This window comes from Hippichthys cyanospilos, chromosome 8, assembly GCF_059441005.1.
Source record: "Hippichthys cyanospilos isolate Australia breed blue-spotted pipefish chromosome 8, RoL_Hcya_1.0, whole genome shotgun sequence".
Taxonomy (NCBI): domain Eukaryota; kingdom Metazoa; phylum Chordata; class Actinopteri; order Syngnathiformes; family Syngnathidae; genus Hippichthys; species Hippichthys cyanospilos.
Window position 1 is genome coordinate 2,452,753 of NC_142376.1, and position 21,189 is coordinate 2,473,941.

Below are 21,189 nucleotides of genomic sequence, written 5' to 3' on the forward strand. Positions count from 1 at the left end.
CTTTTCAACAGTCACCCTGAAATAAAAACGGTTGACTAAAACCAGGACTATGAATTAATCATTAATTAATTTATCATTTTCACAATAAAGAGTTAATTAATCTGATAACATTTTTTACAACAGAAAGTCCAGCATGAATTTAGCTGTTTTTGTCACAGAAGCTAGTTAGCATTTTCCTTTTTAACATACAACCTGAGAAAAGTGTTTGGATAAATTCCATTGATATATTTAAAAAAATATTTGACTTATTTAATCATTCTCGCAATGAAAAGTTTATCAATTTGATAAAAACATTTTTTGCAGAAGCTAGTTAGCATTTTCCTTTTAAACATACACCCTCGGGGGAAAAAGTGTTAGGCTCGGATTTATTTAAAACTAATATATTACGTATTTAAACAATTTTGCAGTAAAAATGTTCATATTTTGTCTATAATTAATTTGATCAATTTTTCACAATCGGGCGGTCGATTAATCGTGCAAATTGCTCAAATTGGGCTCGATTGTCTACGCTTCTCGATTCTTTTGTTTTTTTCCACTCAGTAGGATCCAAACGCACCTTGAATGATAGCCAGCAGGATGACGACCACGAAAAAGAAAAAGGTGATGTCAAAGACGATACGTTCCACCTCGGAGTCGTCCCCGGCGGGATCCTGGATCTCGTCGCCGATTCCCCCTCCCGCTCGCACTCCCACGTACATGTGGAACATGTAGCACTGAAAAACAAATTCCAGAATCACTCAATTGCGAATTTTATTTTCAATCAACCTCAGTCATCGATCGTATAATGTCATCTGTTTTATTCCTGGCACGTCTGCGGGAAAATCGCATCGCTAACGACAACGCGCATCCTTCTAAAACTCAATAAAGTAAAAGCTTACATATGAAAGAATTTAGAAATAACTTGCTCCATGTTCCAATCAATTTGCTCTTAGTTTGAAAAGAAAACTATTTCTGTCGCCAAATACAATTAATCAGATTTGTGGATTCCAAGAGAAAGGCTATTCAAATCTCACATAGCTCCTGAAGGTTTCCCCGTTTGAAAACAACTCAGACTCAGACCCACAAATAAACAGAAAAGTAAACACGTCCATCAATGCAAAACACGCGTAGCCTTTATAACAGCGGAAAATCGCATCGCTAACGACAACGCGCATCCTTCTAAAACTCAACAAAGTAAAAGCTTACAACATATAACAGAATTCAGAAATAACTTGTGCCATGTTCCAATCAATTTGCTCTTAGTTTCAAAAGAAAGCTATTTCTGTCACCGAACGCATTGAATCAGATTTGCTCCATGAGAAAGCCTATTGAAATCTCACATAGGTCCTGAAGGTTTCCCCGTTTGAAAACAAGACCCAAACAGAAAACAAGACTCAAATAGAAAAGTAAACACGTACATCAATGCAAAACACGCGTCGCCTTTATGATAGCCTGCGTTAGCTCAAGTGCTACTTAACATGGAGCACATACAATAGGACTGTAAGCAGGACGAAAGATTTCACGAACGCTCTCCGGCTTCTTAAAATAGAAAGGACTCATTCAAATGACCATGTCACGCATCCGTCCGTCCGTCCGCGAGTGACGGGAGCGCGCGACGAGGGGGAGTAACCGTCTATTGACTGGCCGAACAAAGAGATACGATATCTTGAGCACATGCTTTTTTTATCCGGCCGACCATTATTTTCTGGAGTAATGGTGGGAGGAATAAGAAGTGGATCGCTGACAGAATCGTCTTGACGTGTGGCTCTCCGGATATAGAGAAAAGCCACGGGGACCGGAGCCGGAATTGTATTCAAATTCTCCATTAGCAATAGCGGTGTCAGTCAAAAGTGATTATTATCATCTTTGTGAAAGCAGAATTGGGGGGGGCGCTCATTGGATGCGCTAATCTAAGCTAACACAAATGACTGAATAATAACAGAAAAGTACCTCACTAAATAACCAAATAAATCAATATTCTAGACATGGAACTACTTAGCTAACAATCCTGATCAAAATGTAGACAGCTAGCAAACTCGATTACAAACAAGACAGCGGTTTAACAAACTAGCAAGCAGCACTTAGCTTACTAGCTTTCCAAGCGAAAAAAAAAAGTCAGATGGAAGATGAATAAAGTAAAAAAGTATACAACTAGCAAACTCAATCGCTAACAAGACAACTATTTAACGAACTAGCTAGTAACACCTAACTTACTAGCTTCACAAACTAATAAAAAGCTTTGTAGTCAAATGGAAAACTTACGAAGTAATAAAGTAGCTAGCAAACTCAATCGCTAACAAGACAGCTACTTAACAAGTTAGCAAACAACACCTAACTTACTAGCTTCACAAACTAATACAAAGCTTAGTAGTCAGGAAAACTGCGGAAAACTAATGAAGTAACAAAGAAGACAGCTAGCAAACTCGTTTGCTAGCAAGACAGCTATTTAACAAACTAGCAAGTAAGAACTACCTTACTAGCTTTCCAAACGATTAAAAAACTTGGTAGTCAGGTGGAAAACTAACGAAGTAATTAAGAGGACAACTAGCAAACTCGATCGCTAACAAGATAGCGATTTAACAAAGTATCGAGCAAAAACTTACTAACGAGAGAGACAGCTTGCTAGTCTGACGCAAAACTAACTTGGTAACAAAGAAAACGAACAAAAGCGAACGACACCTGATAACAGAAACTTTTTTTTTTAAACATTTAATTAAAAAAAAAAAAAACACCCATTTTTTTTTTTTCTTTTAAACTTACAGTAAGCATGTCGTTGCACTTCATATCTTGGACGTCCTTGTCGTCGCTCTTGTCGTAAAATTTACGGAAGAAGTTGAAGGCCACCACAGTGTAGAGATAGACCACCACAGCCAGAAGGCCCAGGGTCAGGACCAACTAACACACACACACACACACACACACACACACACACAAGGCACAAATACTTGTCAAGCACTCTTCATGGGAACTTTCTTTGAACGCTAATAGTGAAACAAAATACTGGTTTGCAAACACACTGACACTTGTCAATTACTTTAACAGAGACTTTCTTAGGAGGATCCCCCATCGTTATTAAATAAAATCCCGGTTTGGAAACACATATTCTTGTCAACCACTTTTAAAAGGGACTTTCTCCGGAGGCATACCAATGATCAAGAAACACAAGAACACATACTTGTAAACTATGACTGGATGGGACTTTCTCTGGAGGAAAACTGGTTTTCAAACACACACATACCTGTCATCCAGCTTAAACGGGGACTTTCTCTTGAGGACTACAAATGATCATGAAACAAAACCCACACAAACACACACACACCTGTTTTCCATTGTGTGTGACAGAGGAGAGGATGGTGCGAAGAGTCTTAATGCCCATGGCGATGTCCAGAAGATGGGCGGCGAAGAAGAAGTTGTTATAGTGGCCCAAAACGGACACGAGCATGTAGCAGGCCAAATAGAGGAAGGACTGCGGTCGTACGTCAGACCAACAAAGAGAAATGAGCGGACGGCACGGGGAACAATTGCAGATAAGGCAAAATCGCAGGATATTACGCTCGTGGCAAAGATTGGCATCGGGGCGCGACGGGGACGTCAAAGCAAAGGAGGAATCGGTGGTCCGACATTAACGAATGATTTATGCCGGACCCGCGTTATCTGTTTACGCGCAAGGCAGGAAGTGAGCGTCGGCGGCCGGCGCATAGAAAAGGTTGGGCTCACTTACGTTGTCGGTGAGAACCACGCCCAGTTTCCAGACCTGGTACTTCATGTCAATGGAGCTGAATCTGAAATTAAATCAAGGTATCACTGATTGTTTTTTCATTATTACGTCAGACATTTTTTTGCCATATCGTATTGTGATACCTTTGTTTTTTTTTTGGCTTTTTTTATTATAGTGTTTTCCTATTTTTTTTTTTATCAAACAGTATAATGAAATAATAAGGTTGTTATATTTATTTGCTTATACATATTTATGTACAGTTATTTACATTTTATATTTATAGATTTTTGCACAGAAATTTTTGTTTGCTTTTTTATTTATTCGTTTTTTCCTTAGATTTTATTATACTGTATAATGAAATAATAAGGTTGTTATATTTATTTGCTTATACATATTTATTTACAGTAATTTATAATTATTTTATATATTTTTTCACAGAAATTTGTGTTTGCTTTTTATTTATTAGTTTTTTCCTTATTTTCTTATTATACTGTATAATGAAATAATAAGGTTGTAATATTTATTTGCTTATACATATTTATTTACAGTTATTTACAATTATTTTACATTTTTATATATTTTTTCACAGAAATTTTTGTTTGCTTTCTTTTATTAGTTTTTCCCTATTTTTTATTACATTTGCCATGATTTAAAAAAAAAAAATTAATACATAAGGTTTTTCATTTTTACAATGTATATTTTTCCAATTAAAGTGTTCTTTATTTTTCTTCATCGATTATGTATGTTCTTTTTTTTTTTAACATTTTTTTTGTTTATTATACATACTTTTTTGTTCATCATAAATTTCCCCCTTTATTTTGTGTTGTCTTTCATGATTCTAAAATACGGTTTTCCATTTTAAAGTATTTTCGCTCATTGTTGTTTTATTTTTCTGTTTATGCTTTAAAGCAGTAAAACCCTCCGCAAGTTCATCATTTTCTCCGGTAGGCGTTAACACTTCCCTCATTTATATATGCTCTCAAAATTCAAACATTTGTCGTATTAAAAAAAAAAAAAAGTGACATAAACAGAAGGCCAAAAGGATTTTTTGAGGAGTAAAAATAAATAGCTTTTCAGCAATTTTCTTGATCTGGCCGGTACTAAAATGTCAAAATTGTTGGGAACTCACAAAGCGAGCCAGGCGGCAGCATCTTTTCGGAGCCGGTTCCTCTCCGTTCCCTCGGAGCTGAAGTCTGAGGACGCCTGGTCCAGCCCGAGAAGTCGGCTCATCTTCTCCCTCCCGTAAAATTCCCCGTACTTGTCCATCACCTGCAATTGAGCGCTTGCTCAAAACTTCTCAGGAAAACTTCTAATGATGATATCTGTTTTGCAAAAATCTTCATCTTGGCGTCGCAATAACAGCGCTCCATTTTTTTTTGCTCGCTCAGTAAAAATATATTTGACATCCTGAAAAATAAATGAGCACGCTTTTCTCAATCCTTCAGGCCGTGTACTTCCTGTGTGAACTTGACCTGGTAAAGGCTGACGTAGCAGAAGAGACAACGCGGCCGGGAGGCGTTCCAGGTACTTTGTGCCATACGAGCGCTGGCTGAATTTGATTTTAGGTCATATATATATATATATATATATATATATATATATATATATACACTACTTACATCAAAATGTAAGTAGTTTTTGACAAGAGTGCCACACAAATTTTGTGTTTACTTTACCTTCCGCTTGACGAATTTATCCCAGTAATTACTTGGAAATGATCTGAAACAAGAAATGGGACACAAATGTTAAATTATTTCATGACCTTAATATCCCATTTTTTATTACATGCACAAGCTAATAAGTGTAAAAGTACATTCGTCACCAGTATCAATAAATCTCAAAGCTGCTTCGTGTTCCAATTAGTTTGCTTTCAAATTTGAAAGGAAAAGTGTTCCTGTTCCTGCTTTACAAAATATTATATATGATAAAATCTGTTTGCTAAGATTGCGAGGGCAGTCCTTCTAAAATTGTAGGGCTAAAAAAAAAAAAACTAGGATAAAAAAGCCAGTCTAATACACAAAAATGATTATGCTAAAGATATTATTATAATATATATGAATAATTATAGATTAATATTATATATATATATATATATATATATATATATATATATATATATATATATATATATATATTAGTGTATAATTTAAAAACAATAAGTATAGTAATACAGTACAATACAGTATAATAATAAAAAAACTATGAAAATATATGATAAGATTATTTTCTTATTTATTGAGTCAGTGCAGTGAGGGGGGGGGGGCGCAAAAGGTCTTCTCTTTCCTGGGGGGGTTTGCAAATATAATTGCGAAGCACTGCGCATTTGCGAACAGTTGGCCAATGGAATTAAAAGGGACAAAGATTATGACGTTATCTGGCTCTCTTATTCGATTGCGCAGATGTTGCTTCATCAAGAACCAATAAGAACATACGCTGTGTTTATGACCAGGCGATCCCACTGGCCTCTAACGTCCTCCTCCGCGGGCTGCTGCGTCACATACGCGCCATCAAACTCCAGTCTTCGGGCCACTTCCTTTTCCCGCTTGAAGATCACCAGCGGCACCTGTGGAGTATTTTTGAAATAGAAAAAACTGTCGTGGGGGGGGGCACGCGATTGGAGCCGCATCTACCTTGAGGCAGTAGTAGCCCATAATGCAGCAGAAGGAGATGAAGGTGTGCGCCACGGCTAGGAGGTGAAGCCATGGCTTCATGTAACCGCTGCTTTCTTCCAAAAAGTAAGAAACTCCGCCCCCTTCAGCCCCCGAGGCAAGTGAGGAGTCCACTTCCTCTTCGGGTGATGTTGGCGAAGATGCCACCTGGTAAGAAAGTGGTCCGTAAATGTCATACGCTAGCTAGCTAGCTAGCTTCTCGTCTTTTTGGTGGTGATTCAACACAGATTTGCCTGAATCCTCTAATTAATTTAATCTAATCTAAAATGAGTGTTCTGTTAATTACTTTTTTTATTTTATTCTATTTATTTAGGGTTATTCAATTTAGGGTTAGGGTTATTGAATGCTCATTCAATGCCAAAGACGTATTTTTACGTTTTAGTCCAGACATTCAATTCCAGGTGTTTCAGTAGGGTGTAAACATGGCCGCAGTAAATGATGAATTAGGTACTAAAGTTAAGGTACTAATTTTTTAACGTATCTTGAATTTTGAAATTTATTTTTTTTATCTAAAAAAAATAACCTGCTAGGCAAGTTTTTGAGCGGCCTAAACCCGTAAAAGCAAAACTATTAAAAATAAATATATATATATATATATATATATATATATATATATATGTATATATATATATACAGTATATATATATGAACCACAAACCTTATAAAAGAGAAGGATAAAGTTGATGGCAAAAGTGACGAAAAGGGACAGCAAGCGCATGTTATAAAACGTCCTGGCAAAGTAATTCTGAAAAAGAAAAAGAAAGTAAAAACATTAGCGTGCGCTCATCTATGCAACAAGCTTTATTTATTTATTTATTTATTTTATCTGACCAGCAGGCTCTTGCGATGCGCGCTCATCATCTCGCCGAAAGCGGAACGCCGGCTTCCTGCTTCCTCTGATTTATGGTCGAGTCTCTTGGCTTTCCGTTCATCTTGCTCGGCTGTTGTCTCCTTACATGTCTGCCGTCTTCAACAACACAAACCAATAAGAACCAGGTCAAAAAAAGCTCCTTCCAACAAGGGAGCCTCTGAAAAAATACAAAGATGATGATTCATTGTAATATTTCTCTTTTAAAAACACAGCAAAGTACTCTTTAACCGTGTACGCTCTATATTTATCATATTTAACATAATTGTGTTATTGTGACTCCTTTACACAACATTGTTTGCCTTTAGAAGTTATATATACTCCGTGTGTGTGTGTGTGTGTATATATATATATTATATATATATATATATATATATATATATATATATATATATAATATCATATCACATCATATCATATAAAACAACCCTAGTGCAGTATTTTGTCCAATACTTGGAGCTTTGCATCAAGGAATTAAAAGAAGGGAGCTGAAATTTCACCCAGATGGTGACATGTCAAATTTCAACGCAGTTTTAGCACTTCGTTATCACACTGGCAGGAGTGTGCCATCCCTTACCTAAAATACTGTGAGAATGATGTGGAAGAAAATGACCCAAAATGGTCAAAATACTGTACAAGGGTTAAGTAATTTAGATCAAAGTTAACTCATAGAAGGAAGGCACTAGGGAGCTGAAATTTCACCCAGATGGTGACATATCAAATTTCAACACGGTATTAGCACTTTGTTATCACACTAGCAGGTGTGCCATCCCTTACTTAAAACACTCTGAGAAGGATGTGGAAGAAAATGACCCAAAATGGTCAAAATACTGCAAAACGTTGAAGTAATTCACAAGTAGCGACCAAGTAAATAAATCCGAAGTAAATAAATCTGAAGATACCAACGCCATGTATCATAGTGGGCTGATACTGGCCTTGTTTGAAGGTTTGTTAGCTGTATTCAAAATATCAAATGTACTGGGTAATCTGCGATTTCTCAAGTGTTGAGTACTTGTATCAGCCTAAAATGAGTGAAAAAAAAAATCAATCACTGACTCGTCAGATTCAGGCATCATCTCATCACCGCTTTTTTCTTCTCCTGCCATGTGAGCTGTGAGCTGCAGACAAAAAAAATAAAACAACGCAAGTTGCACAAATCGATGGTGAGCTGAACTGACTCAACGATTTGCAAGCCATCCAATTCCTCGAAATAAATACCACTCGTTGACGCCTGTCAGAAGAAGGAGCCTGAGCGGGGCCGCGCGGATCTTCGTGACCGCTCGCGTCTCGTGCGGAAAGTTTATATCGGCCTCCGTCTCGTTTCACTCTGAGGCCAAATATGTCAGAAAGTACATCTGTCTCCCTGGCGGAGGTCACGGCCGCCATCTGTCGGCTTTTCCGCCGAGCGGGGGGAGCGTCGGATGGCCGCCCGGGCCGACCGGCGCCGCTTGTGGTGACCTCGTCGAGCGTGGGTTCGAGGATCCCGCCGAGCAGGTCGGATACGGTGGCGTTTTTGGCGCCCTCTATCAGCCCGCCGTCGACAAAAGTCACGTACAGCGCGTGACCGGCGGCGCTCGCGACGGAGCGAAGGCGGCCGAGAAAATTCACGGAAATCGATCCGAGGAGCGCCGCGGATGACGAGAGGAGAGGGCGGAGCTTCGCTTGCCAAAAAGACCACAGAGACGTGAGAAACATTCCCTTGGGTTCCTCGTCGTCCCCTCGCGCCGCGCCGTCGGTGCCGGAGATCTGCGCCGCCAGCTGCATCTCGAAGATGGTGTCCTCGCAGAAGTTGACGAACATCTCCATTTTCTCCTTCTCGCCGCCTTGGTTGACCACCTCGAAGATAAACTGCCGCTTGGATTCCTTCACCTGCGGCTTTTCCCACTGCGCGCGACTGGATTGGCTGATCTCGAAGTAGACGCGTTCAATGCGCTTGCCGGCGCCGAGGATCTCGATGCGGCCTAAGGAGGGCTGGAAGTACGTCAGGACGCACTGGGCCAGCTCCAAAAAAGCCCTCAGCCTCAAGTCCTTGGGCATGTGCTCGGACAAATTGGTGAGCAGGACGGCGACGCTGAAGCCGATGTCTTTGGCCGGCTCGTGGAAGCGAGCGGCGAAAGCCTCGTAATCCAGGATTTCGCCGTCGTCCGTCTCGGCGCAGGAGAGGAGGAAATGAGTCTCGCTTTGGGAGAAGTGTTTGGAGAGCTCCATGGCTTTCTGGAAGTCCTTCCTGGAGATGCGACCTTTGCCGTCGGGGTCGAACCGCTGAAAAACGTCCGATGCGGTGAGGTCTTTGAGTTTGAGGAACATGTCGAAGAACTTGAGGATCATCTCCACGTTGCCGGACGATTCCACCAACATGTCGACCATCTGCTTGCCGATTGTTCCATTTACAATGTTACCTGCGGGATGGGGAAAAAAAACACGTCGTGTGCGGTATTTTTAATAGGTTGCGTGCTCGGATCACGTCGGGGTAACCAATGACGACGGTAAATGACGAGACGAGGACAAATCGGACCTCCTTTACTCTCCGCAAAGAACAGATTGCTTACGAAGCAAGCGACAAGCTTCACTCCTTCAGACTTTTGAAGTCTTTCATCCCTTTTATTCCTTTCAAGTCATTTATGTCCTTCCTTTGCCTTGTATTATCCTCAGGTCAAGGGAGAAAAGAGGGAAAGATGGAAGGGAGGGAGAGAGGGAGGAAGACAGGAAGGAAGGAAGGAATGAAGTGCAAAAGAAAAGAAGGGAGGAAAGAGAATGAAGGCGAATAGAGAAAAGGATTGAAGGGAGGGAGAAAAGAAAGAAAAACAAAGATGGGAGGGAGAAAGGGAGAGATTAAGGATGAAAGGAAAGAAGGAAGGGAGGAAAGGAAGCTAAGGGGAGGGAAGAGAGAAAAGAGAAAGACAAGAGACAGAAAGGAAAAAGACAAGTAGGATTTAGGATTTAGAGAGGGAGGGAGGGAGGGACGATTTAGGGAGGGAAGGAAGGAAGGAAGGAAGGAAGGCAGGAAGGAAGGAAGGAAGGAAGGAAGAAGATAGAAGTAAGGAAGGAAAGAAGAAGATAGAAGTAAGGAAAGAAGGAAGGAAGAGAGGGAGGGGGAGGGAAGAAAGATAGAAGGAAGGAAGGAAGGAAGACGATGGAAGGAAGGAAAAAAGGGAGGGAAGACGGAAGAGGGAGGAAAAAAGGAGTTATAAGGAAGAAAAAGATTGACAGAGAAGGAAGGAAGGATGGAAGGAAAGAAGGATGAAAAGAAAGCAGGTAGGAGGGAAGAATGGGAGGAGAGGAAAGGAGAGAAAAAAGGAATGCAGGAATAAAGGAAAGCAGGAAGGAGGAAAGGATGGGAAAAGGGAAGTAAGGAAAGGAAGGCAAAGGGAGAAACAAAGGAAGAAAAGGAGAAACAAAGGTATCATTACCATACCTTCCAACATGGACAGCAAGAAGACCACCATGTCCTTTTGTAAGTCCATAAGTTCTTTTAGGAGCTCTGTTTGACTTGAATCCTGCACACACACACACACACACACACACACACACACACACACACACACACACACACGCCATAAAGGGCAGAAAATGGAGTCTGTTTTTATTTGACAGGCTGTGAAGAATGTTCATACCTGGGAGAGCTTCATCTGCATATGAGCGAAAACATGGAGGAATCCAACCACGGCGTCCCACAGCCGGCTGTGAGCCAGACTCTGCTGGTTTCCACTGCATGGGCCCTGCGGGGAAAAAAACAACAAAAAACGGCGAGGCGGGGGATGATGTATTATAAATGACCACGTAGATGCTGCAAAATCATGAAGAACGGCGACGCGGCCGACCTGTATGTATTCCGTCAGCGAATTGAAGACCTGCTTAGCCACTTTGATAGCCTTTGAGAAATTGTGTTGGCCTTGTGCGTCGATGGCATTCTTTCCGGAGTAGTGCCAATAAAAGTCACTGATGGACTCCTGGAGAAGGGTTAAAGGGTTAAAAAAAATGCCTTTATATGTTATGCCTATGGTTTAAACTCGTGTGCATATTTTGTCCAATCCTTAGAATCTTTACCTCAAAGGCATTTCACACCAACGGGAAAGCATTGAAAAACGAGCTGAAATTTCACCCAGATGGTGGCAAGAGCTTTACCGTACTTTTCGCGCTATATAATTTAAAAACTGCTGCCGCAATATAAGGCGCACAGAATAGAAGCTACAGTCATGGCCAATGCAAAGACCGATCAAGTTTAAAATAATATATGATTCAATTCAATATTAAACTTAAATGTTTGAATCAAATTGTGACCAAAAATGATATTGTTCTGTTGATATAAAAAGTTAATTTTATTGACTCATCCACATTATTTCAATTTCAAATTTTCCGTGCAGAAAATTCAATGTTATTCCAAATTATTCCCCATTGTTCATTCAGTCAATCAGCCTTCACATTTGATTTCTTTAAGGATTGCGTTCCAAATTTTTAATTCAAACAAGGGTTGCAGCGCTATGCTAATGATGTCATCATGCTTACCTGTATTCTCAGAAGATAATCCACAGTGGAAATGACCATGTTGACGGTGGTATTGTTGCCCGTCTGTGTTCTCAAGTAATTCTGGAAATCTAGTGAATAAAAATAATAGGTGTCCTAATAGAGCATCATAGGGGAGCAAGTGTCCTCATAAGGCACCATAGGGAAAGTGGTGTCCTCATAAGTCACTATGAGGAGATAGGTGTTCTAATAAGGTGTCATAAGGAGAAAGGTGTCCTCATAAGGCACTTAAGGGTGGGAGGTGTCCTCATAAGTCACCATAGGGAGGGGAGTGTCCTCATAAGGCACCACGAGGAAAGAGAGGTCCTCATAAGGCACCATAAGAAGAGAGCTGATCTAATAAGGTGCCATAAGGAGAGAGGGGTCCTCATAAGGCACCATAGGGAGGGAAGTGTCCTCATAAGGCACCAAAGGGAAAGATATGTCCCCATAAGGCGCCATAAAGAGAGGTGTCCTCATAAGGTACCATAATGAGAGAGCTGTCCTCATAAGGTACCATAATGAGGGAGCTGTCCCCATAAGGCACCATAAGGAGAGAGCTGTCCTCACAAGGCACCATAGGCTCCTCGTTTTCTCAGTTAAGATCATGTCCTTTGTCGTCGCAACTCTCGCACATCAATTCCAAGTGCGTGCAGAGTTAATGAAAATGTGTCAAAGGCGCAATCACCTGAGTTGTGTCCTTCACAAAGCAGCTGCAGAAAACGGAAAAGGTCACAGGTGAGCTCCTCATCACACATCACCTTCTCAACTGCGCAAAAAGGACACCAAAAAAAAGATCCAAATGTAGGCCGGGTTGATAATGGAGATGAGGCGAGATTGTAAGGAAAGGGCGTCAGCTTTGCATACGAATGCGCTACCTGAGCGCTCATCCGTGGCCGCGCCTAATCCTTGCGCTTTCTTCTGTCTCTCAAATGCGTTTAGATCCAGCACGCTGGGGAAACACGCACACAAGCACAACTTTGGAACCGCGAGCGTTGGCGCTCTCCCGTCCGATGTCTTACGAAAAATACCGATTCACTTGCTATTTTTGTCCCTTGCTTATTGTTTTTGTTCGTTTGCTTCAGAATTATGTACTTTAATTATGTTGTTTGTTTCATCTTTTGTTATATACTTCAGATTTATTTTTGTTTGTTTTCTACATTACTATATTTTTTATCATTTACATTTTTTTAATTTGTTTGAAATCTGTTCATATTTCAATGGTATGGGTTTTGTTGGCTTCTATATAGTATATAAATTTTATCAGTTGCATTTTCTTTTGTTTTTTGTTTAGTATAGTGTGTTTTATTCTTTATTTTATTTGGCATTTGTATTTATTTGTTTTCAAGTTTGTTTATTACATATTTCATTGCTGTTTTTGTTATTTTGTTCATTTTATTTTATTTGCATTTTTCATTTATTTTGCTGCATCTCTTGGTTTTAGTTTTTTATCATTATTATCATCCTTTATCATTTATTTTTTGTCATTTGTTTATTTTTGTTTGTATGTTTTTGTCTCTTTTCTATGTATTTTAAGTTTTATCATGTAAGTTTTATTTGTTTTACCGTATGTTTTTATTCACTTATTAACCTTGTGTCTTCGTTGATAATGATTATATTTGTTTTTAATTTCTTATTTTCCTTTATTTATTCTTTGATTTTCATCATCGGACATGCTTAATCACATTTTCTCATTTATTATACTGTCTTTCATTCCTTGATACCTTTCGTTTACCTTTCGTACCTTCGTTTCAGTTCAATACTTTTTATCATTTACGTTTTTCCTTTGTTTTTGATGATTTTCCTGTATGTGTTTGAAGTGTGTTGACTTATGACATGCTTGTAAGTGTTTTTTAGGCAAAAACCTGCAATGAAAATAAAGAAAGAAATGGATCTATGAAGCAGCAAGGCCATGAAAGGTGACGCGCACGATAGCAAGGGAAGAGCCTACCGTGATGAAGCAGCAGCTTGACCTACCTGCAAGACTGCATGAGCGCAGCCATGCTCTGGAAGAAGCCAACGTCCCGTCTCGCTTTCAAATAATCCAGCATTTTCTTTTCAAAACATGGCAAGGTGTGATTTAGTTCGGAAAATGTGGTCAAAGCAAACACATATAAGCAGAGGGACATGAAAATCTGTTTTTGATTTCGTGAAGTACCGTATTTTTCGGACTATAAAATGCACCGGCATATAAGCCGCAGCAGCAAAAATTAGATGGAGGTCATAACATTAAACATTTATGCAGAAAGATGGAAGATGGAAGTTTCTTAGCTTTGTTTTTTTTTCTTTATTTTTATATTTTTTTTAATTTGTGACATGTAAATTATATATATATATATATATATATATATATATATATATATATACATATATATATATATATACATGTATATATATATATATATATATATATATATATATATATATAGAGAGAGAGAGAGAGAGACAGAGAGACAGAGATACACAGTACATATATATATATATATATATATATATATATATATATATATATATATATATATAGAGAGAGAGAGAGAGAGAGAGAGATACACAGTACATTATATATATATATATATATATATATATATATATATATATATATATATATATATATATATGTATCTCTCTCTCTTTATATATATATATTATATACATATTTTACATATCACAAATTTTTAGAGATCTTATTCAATTTATATATATTTTTACAATTTGAATACTAGATTTTTAAAACTCTTAAAACTCTTTTGAGCACAGCCATGGATTCACATCTTTTTAGTGTTTTTACACTTACATGTATGTTTTTTTTATCGGTGGAGTTCCCTCTTGCTGCTAGTAAAAAAACAAAAAAACAAAAAAAAAACCGACACAAAACAAAAAAATTAAGCCGCACTTGACTATAAGCCGCAGGGCTCAAATCATGAGAAAAAAAAATTGCAGCTTATCATCCGAAAAATGGGGTATGTACCATGTGCGGGGGAAGATTTGGAATTGGAAAAGTCTCGAGGATAAAATTTTGAAAAAAAAAAAAAAAAACATGTCAACGACGCACCTGCTGAACAGCGGCGTTTCCTCCATTGAGAACGGCGATACCCAGCTTGAGCGTGGGGGCAATCATGGAGCCCACGCTCCCTGATTAGATGCAAAACGGGCACAATCAGAAAATGTCACCCTCGCTCCGAAAACACTCGGGGACTACAACACGGCCAAATGCAACCTTGAGGAAAATCCTTCCCGCAAAATCATTTGAGAAAACCAAATCTCCCATCATACCCTTGCTGGCAGCGATGCTTTGCAGGACCATCTCGGAAGCTCCGCGAAGATGCAACCTGGCCTGCTGGTACAGCAGCTTCTGCTTGTCCATCTCCTTCTCCTAAAACAGAACTTTTAGTCACCCTCGCCGTTTAAACCTCTATTGTTTTTGGGTTTGAAAAAAAAAAATGGAGTCACTTCAAACGTTTGCAGCTCCTGTTGCTCCTCGTCGTCATCGTTTCTATGGCAGCTCTGCGAGGAAAGACAGGCCATGAAGGAAACATTTTTTTCCGCAGTGTTGAGATGTTTAGGAGTAACTAGAGCAATGGTCCCCAAACCGCGGTCCGCGGGGCGGATCCGGCACACTTGGGCATTTTGCACGGCCCCGGAACAATACGAGATACATTAAAAAAAAAAAGTTTTCTTTCAGGCACAAAGGGGTACTAATTAAGTGCAGCGTTAACTCGTTCACTGAGTTAAGTACTTAAAAAAAAACAAAAAAAACGTGAAAATACATCCCTGGCATTGAATGAGTTATGTTTTCTTTTTTTTTTCCTAGTCAAGATCGCAGACAGAAGTTTTTTTTTTTTTTTTTTTCCCTTTGAGACGCAAAGGGGTATTAATATTTGGTTAAGTGCAGCATTAACTCATTCAATGCCAGGGACGACTTTTCACGCTTTTTTAAGAGTCCAGACATTCAATCCCAGATGCTTAAAAACATGAACACCTGGAATTGACTGAGTGAAGTACTTAAAAAAAAACGTGAAAATACGTCCCTGGCATTGAATGAGTTATGTTTTCATTTTTTTTTTCCTAGTCAAGATCCCAGACAGAAGCTTTTTTTTTTTTTCCTTTGAGACACAAAGGGGTATTAATATTTGGTTAAGTGCAGCATTAACTCATTCAATGCCAGGGACGACTTTTCACGCTTTTTTAAGAGTCCAGACATTCAATCCCAGATGCTTAAAAACATGAACACCTGGAATTGACTGAGTGAAGTACTTAAAAAAAAACGTGAAAATACGTCCCTGGCATTGAATGAGTTATGTTTTCATTTTTTTTTTCCTAGTCAAGATCCCAGACAGCTTTTTTTTTTTTTCCTTTGAGACACAAAGGGGTATTAATATTTGGTTAAGTGCAGCATTAACTCATTCAATGCCAGGGACGACTTTTCACATTTTTTTTAAGTACTTCACTCAGTCAATTCCAGGTGTTCATGTTTTTAAGCATCTGGGATTGAATTTCTGGACTCTTAAACAAAAGTGAAAAGTCGTCCCTGGCATTGAATGAGTTAATGCTGCTCTTAACCAAATATTAATACCCCTTTGCGTCTCAAAGAAAAAAAAAAAAAAACAAACTTCTGTCTGGGATCTTGACTGGGAAAAAATGAAAACAAGATTAACTCATTCTATGCCAGGGACGTGTTTTCACGTTTTTTTTTTTTTCATTCAATCCCAGATGCTTAAAAACATGAACACCTGGAATTGAGTTAAGTGCTTAAAAAAAAACAAACGTGAAAATACGTCGCTGGCATTGAATGAGTGAATCTATTTATTTTCATTTTTTTCCCAGTCAAGATCCCAGACAGAAATATGAATATTCGGATATGTGTGGCATTCTGAAAGAGCTCGTATTTTAACAGTGGTGGGTAATTTGTACAAAAAAAATCCTTTTTTAAGGGGAAAATTATGCAGTTCCACAAAATGTGTTTCATGAGGTGTGAAAGCGAAATCTGACGTAAAAAAAAAAAATAAATCTAATAAACACAAGCACAATTCCACTTTGTTACCTTGGCCATTATCTCCACATAGGAAACATAGAGCCGGTCGTTTCCGAGATCACTTTGAAAAAAAGGCACAAGAGCTCGTATCAGCGCGGACGTGAAAAAAAAGTGCAAATCGAAAGAAAAAAAGTTGCGGGATCTCGCACGATGACGACACCTCCATTCCGTCAAGGCGCTGCTACTGAAGAGCGAGATGAGCTGTAGGAGGGGATCCGTCAGGTGGGCGCCATCTTTTTTCTCCTCTCGCCTTCCTCCTGTCAGCTCCGCCGCGCAAACTTTCTGCCCAAAATAATGAAACTTTTTTTTATGGAAATAAATCCAATTCATTCCACGCTGTGCAAAAACAAAAAACGTCAATCAAGATATTTTGATCTTTCTCACCGTTGATTCTGAGTTCGTTTTTTTTTTCAAAACGTCGCATATGATAAACAGAAAACATTCCGGCACTTACGGCTAAATCCTCCACAATCTTCTCGTCCAAAGTGTGCTCCTCAGATAATATCCAGGATTTATTGTAGCCAGGGAGGAACAGGTTGACGGCTCTGTGTCTGAAAAGTCAGAAACTTGGATTAGGCGCGGGAAAAAAGCAGATTTAAAAGCGGCCGGCGTAGCTTTTGAAGCAACCCGGATTGCAAGACGCGGTTGGCAATAATCAAAGGAGACTGGACTTTTCTGTTGCGCAAGCGGATGTCAGAAAAGTCAAGTTTTTTCATATAGTCACACAAGTGGTTAAAAAAGTTTTTTACCGTAATTCCCCAAATATAGGACGCACCTGTGTACCGTATTTTCCGCACCGGATTATAAAGCGCACCCTCAATTAATGACATATTTTCAAACCTGTTCCATAGATAAGGCGCACCGGATTATAAGGCGCACCCTCAATTAATGACATATTTTCAAACTTTTTCAATCACAATATAGTAATACTCAAAGTAATAACAATAATGACTTAAATAATAACTCTAAACTCTCAATATCATAATAACTTGTCAATTTCACCAAGCTTGTTCAACTGTAAACACACAAAAGAAACAGCTTACTTTATCACTTCATTCCCCATCTACCAATCTCAATATTGATTCATATATAAGGCGCGCCGGATTATAAGGCGCACCATCAGCTTTTGAAAAAAATTAAGGCTTTTAGGTGCGACTTGTAGTGCGGAAAATACGGTACCTTAATTTTAGGGTCAAATTCTGGTGTTTTCGATGTTAAACTACAGCAAAACAAAACTCCCCCTTGTAAACTGTTCAGATTTTCTTGTGTTCGTATCCGGAAGTTATATATTTGTTGCAAGTTAAACGTGTTTCAGATTTCCCACATTGTGAGCGGTCCGCGAACGGTGTCCTTTTTAGCTTTCCCTGCGACGCGGCTCGAATTAATTTTACCATGAATACCCAAAAGTTTCGTCAAGTTTCCGATTGCGCTTACGTGCCAAAAAAGTCAGATGAAATACCTTTCCGTTTTCTCTAACCGGTACGCTCTTAATTGAACCAGATTGAGACGTTAACTTTTACACCGCCCTCTATAATATTCATGTGTGTGAACAAGGATGGACTCGGACGTTAGTTCAGTCCGCTCGCTTCTTTTATTGAAAATACTTTAGTCCTTCATTCAGAGCAAATGTGTTATTTGCCCTTCTGTGTTTCTAAATATTTTTCATCAGAAAAAAACTTTTTTTTCTATCAGAATACCAACATTTTCAGTAGGAGTAGCCCTACCCGCACTTCATATCAACTCACTTGTGTGGCGATATTTCGGTTTTCCGGTTGAATAAATGAATGCTAAAATATTAAGAGTTTGAAAATACTGCGAAAAAAAGTTACGACAACCAGCGCAACTAACGAGCTGCGTGCATTTTGTCAAACTCACTCGGCTGCAACTGAAAAACAAGCCTGTAAAAAAAGTCCCTCTGTTTATGTTTACATTTGCATGCTAGCTTCTTCATTTTCGAGCAGTCTGTACAGTATAAAGAAAACTTTGCGAACTGGAAAATATGCGAAAAAAACCTGGGGAGATTGTAAAGTGGAGCCATCCTCAGACAGGCCACGACTGCTTGCTTCCTCTGCTTGGACAAGACTTGGTGCCATGTTGCTTTTTTATGCTTGTGCGGGTGTTCAACCTGGACAGAAAATCAAAGACAGCTAAGTCAAACAAATGACCTGAGTGATTTTCGTAATAGCCTTACATTTATCAAGAGGGCAGGCATTACTTCCTTCACTTGTATCAGAGTTCAAATAAGGTTCATGTCATTTCAACCTCCTGTTATTTTTTATTTTTATTTGCAAGGAACAGTAGGGTCATTTTGACCCGGGGCGTTGTCACTCACTCAAACGTGTCCAAATTGTGTATAATCCAAATCCAATGTCTTGTTTTAATGAGGGATTTATGTTCATTTTTTCAAGATTACCAATGATTCCTCTGGGTCAATATGACCCGAAACTATGTGTGTTAATCCATAAAGTTTCAAGTCTCATATTTTTAATGGAAAACCCACTTAGTGACAAAGGCAATAGTTATTTTGTCCCCGAGTTAAACGTTTGTTCGTCTGGAAATGTAATAAGATCCTGGGTCAATTTGACCCGGGCTCAAATATAGTGTAATTCCGCTACTAACAAATCTCGTGATTCTTTTTCCCCCGTGAATACAGCAATAATATTTTTGTGTCATTTTGACATGGAGGCGTCTTTTTAATATTGAAAGAAACTTTTTTTTTTTTTTTTTTGGTGCAAAGCCACACACAAAGTAGCAAAAAATTAGCAATGATGTTTCTGGGTCAATATGATCGGAAACTGTGTGTGTTTATCCAAAAAGTGTCACAAAATCGGATTTTTAAGGCAATACTTAATTTGTACCCGTGTGATATGTTTTTTCATCTGGAATAGTCATCAGGTCCTGGGTCAATTTGACCCGGGCTCATGCGTCACTGTCCAAAATATTCTGAAACTTTTTGAGGTGTAATCCAGCTCACTAATAAATCTATCTTGCGAAACCTTTTTATCTCCTTCAGAAAATCAAAAATAGTTGCGGGTCATTTTGACCCGGTTTTGCTTATTTATCAAGACAGTTGCAAAAATGAAAAAAAAGCATTGAAACATGGATTCAAATGCCATTTTTTTTACAGATACCTTGATTTTTAAAGTACAGAAGCAAAGCAGAGGTACTGAAAAACTACAACTTTCAAACGGGTCAGTTTGACCCCCAAAATAACAGTATGTTTAATTCAAAAAGTCATTTGAGGTCATTCCAGAACATGATAAGGTTAAGCAGCAGCACTTAAGAGTTTCATTTGTCCATTATCAGCCATCTTTAACCAAAATATGATTTTCCCCATTCACCTGATCAAGATAATGGAGGACTCGCGCAACTCCCAGGATCTTGTCCACAGCTGTCTCAGTAGAGGAACAAAGCCTACTGCGGGCTTCTGAATTAAAGATGCCTTTATGCAAATTTGTTGATGACTCCTCACGGAGCGAGAAAAGAAAAACAAAAGCACATTTATCTCTTCACTCTTCAAATTCTGGAAACGCACTCAGTGGAAAGTACTCGCCGCCGGAGTGAACTAACAGTCTTTGGGATCGTGTGACAAATTCAAGTCACGGCGTGATGGAGGAATGGATTTTACAGGCTAGAGGACCATTCCAAAGTCTAATTAACAGCATTCTTGTTGCTTGAATTAAAAATCAGGGCTACTCGGGCGTGTCGCTGCGCATGCCGGATGTCAGCGCGATGTACATGCACCTCATTGAAAAGACAAAACCCCCAAGGGCATGCGGGGACATTTTGTGCAGGGGTGGGGGGGGAGGGGCAATACGGATACAATTCTACCTGACTCTGAGAATGTACGAGGTATTTAAACACGCAGTCACGAATCTCATCTTCGGTTTTCTTCTGCAAAAAGAAAACAGGTCGTTTTGATAAGTATAGTACATAACAATACACTTTGGTTCACTTCCTATTCGTTATTGAAAGGATTTCTTGAGTAATTTGAGTATTTCCTATGAGTATTTATTTTAGTAGCCAGTAGTGCAAGCAATAGATGCTAGCCGAGTTAGCAGCTAGCGGCTCTTAATCGCAACAGAGTGTCAGATGACTTTTTTAAGGCAGTTTAACAGTTAAATGAGGCGTTTGGTAAAGTCCCCGTTCCTACTGATCACTTTTGACACAGCTGACTTGTCTCAAGTCTCAACAGCACTTTTCTGTCATGAAATCAAGTTCAATTGCTAATTATGCTAATGGATTATTATTTAAATAAGACATAAATATGCTGACATTGTTTTGCGTAGCTATTTGCCACAATTTCAACTTTAGCAGCTAACGGCGCTAGCAGTGGGGCGCAGAACTAGATACCAGTAACGTTAGCGGCTAGCAACACTCGACTGCTCCATATAGGCTGGCGAAAGCTGTCGGATTACTT

The 21,189-nt window shown here is 39.0% G+C and overlaps 1 protein-coding gene across 1 annotated transcript in view; it reads right to left on the minus strand.

Annotated features, from left to right (window-relative positions):
* Window positions 1–21,189, minus strand: part of ryr2b (ryanodine receptor 2b (cardiac)) — an 81,708-nt gene that overhangs the window by 4,371 nt on the left and 56,148 nt on the right. Inside the window, exons 73-100 of the mRNA XM_088421312.1 lie at window positions 20,601–20,663; window positions 20,111–20,233; window positions 18,782–18,894; window positions 17,224–17,320; window positions 16,930–17,051; window positions 16,779–16,830; window positions 15,188–15,241; window positions 15,011–15,110; window positions 14,790–14,869; window positions 13,715–13,791; window positions 12,616–12,689; window positions 12,426–12,506; window positions 11,741–11,829; window positions 11,056–11,184; window positions 10,849–10,953; window positions 10,650–10,731; window positions 8,453–9,633; window positions 8,291–8,352; window positions 7,198–7,333; window positions 7,025–7,111; window positions 6,328–6,513; window positions 6,130–6,260; window positions 5,374–5,416; window positions 4,827–4,966; window positions 3,701–3,761; window positions 3,299–3,445; window positions 2,740–2,874; window positions 557–713 (exon numbers count right to left, since the gene is read on the minus strand). Coding sequence (XP_088277438.1) covers window positions 557–713; window positions 2,740–2,874; window positions 3,299–3,445; window positions 3,701–3,761; window positions 4,827–4,966; window positions 5,374–5,416; window positions 6,130–6,260; window positions 6,328–6,513; window positions 7,025–7,111; window positions 7,198–7,333; window positions 8,291–8,352; window positions 8,453–9,633; window positions 10,650–10,731; window positions 10,849–10,953; window positions 11,056–11,184; window positions 11,741–11,829; window positions 12,426–12,506; window positions 12,616–12,689; window positions 13,715–13,791; window positions 14,790–14,869; window positions 15,011–15,110; window positions 15,188–15,241; window positions 16,779–16,830; window positions 16,930–17,051; window positions 17,224–17,320; window positions 18,782–18,894; window positions 20,111–20,233; window positions 20,601–20,663 — 3,907 coding nt within the window. The remainder of the gene's footprint in view (window positions 1–556; window positions 714–2,739; window positions 2,875–3,298; window positions 3,446–3,700; window positions 3,762–4,826; window positions 4,967–5,373; window positions 5,417–6,129; window positions 6,261–6,327; window positions 6,514–7,024; window positions 7,112–7,197; window positions 7,334–8,290; window positions 8,353–8,452; window positions 9,634–10,649; window positions 10,732–10,848; window positions 10,954–11,055; window positions 11,185–11,740; window positions 11,830–12,425; window positions 12,507–12,615; window positions 12,690–13,714; window positions 13,792–14,789; window positions 14,870–15,010; window positions 15,111–15,187; window positions 15,242–16,778; window positions 16,831–16,929; window positions 17,052–17,223; window positions 17,321–18,781; window positions 18,895–20,110; window positions 20,234–20,600; window positions 20,664–21,189) is intronic.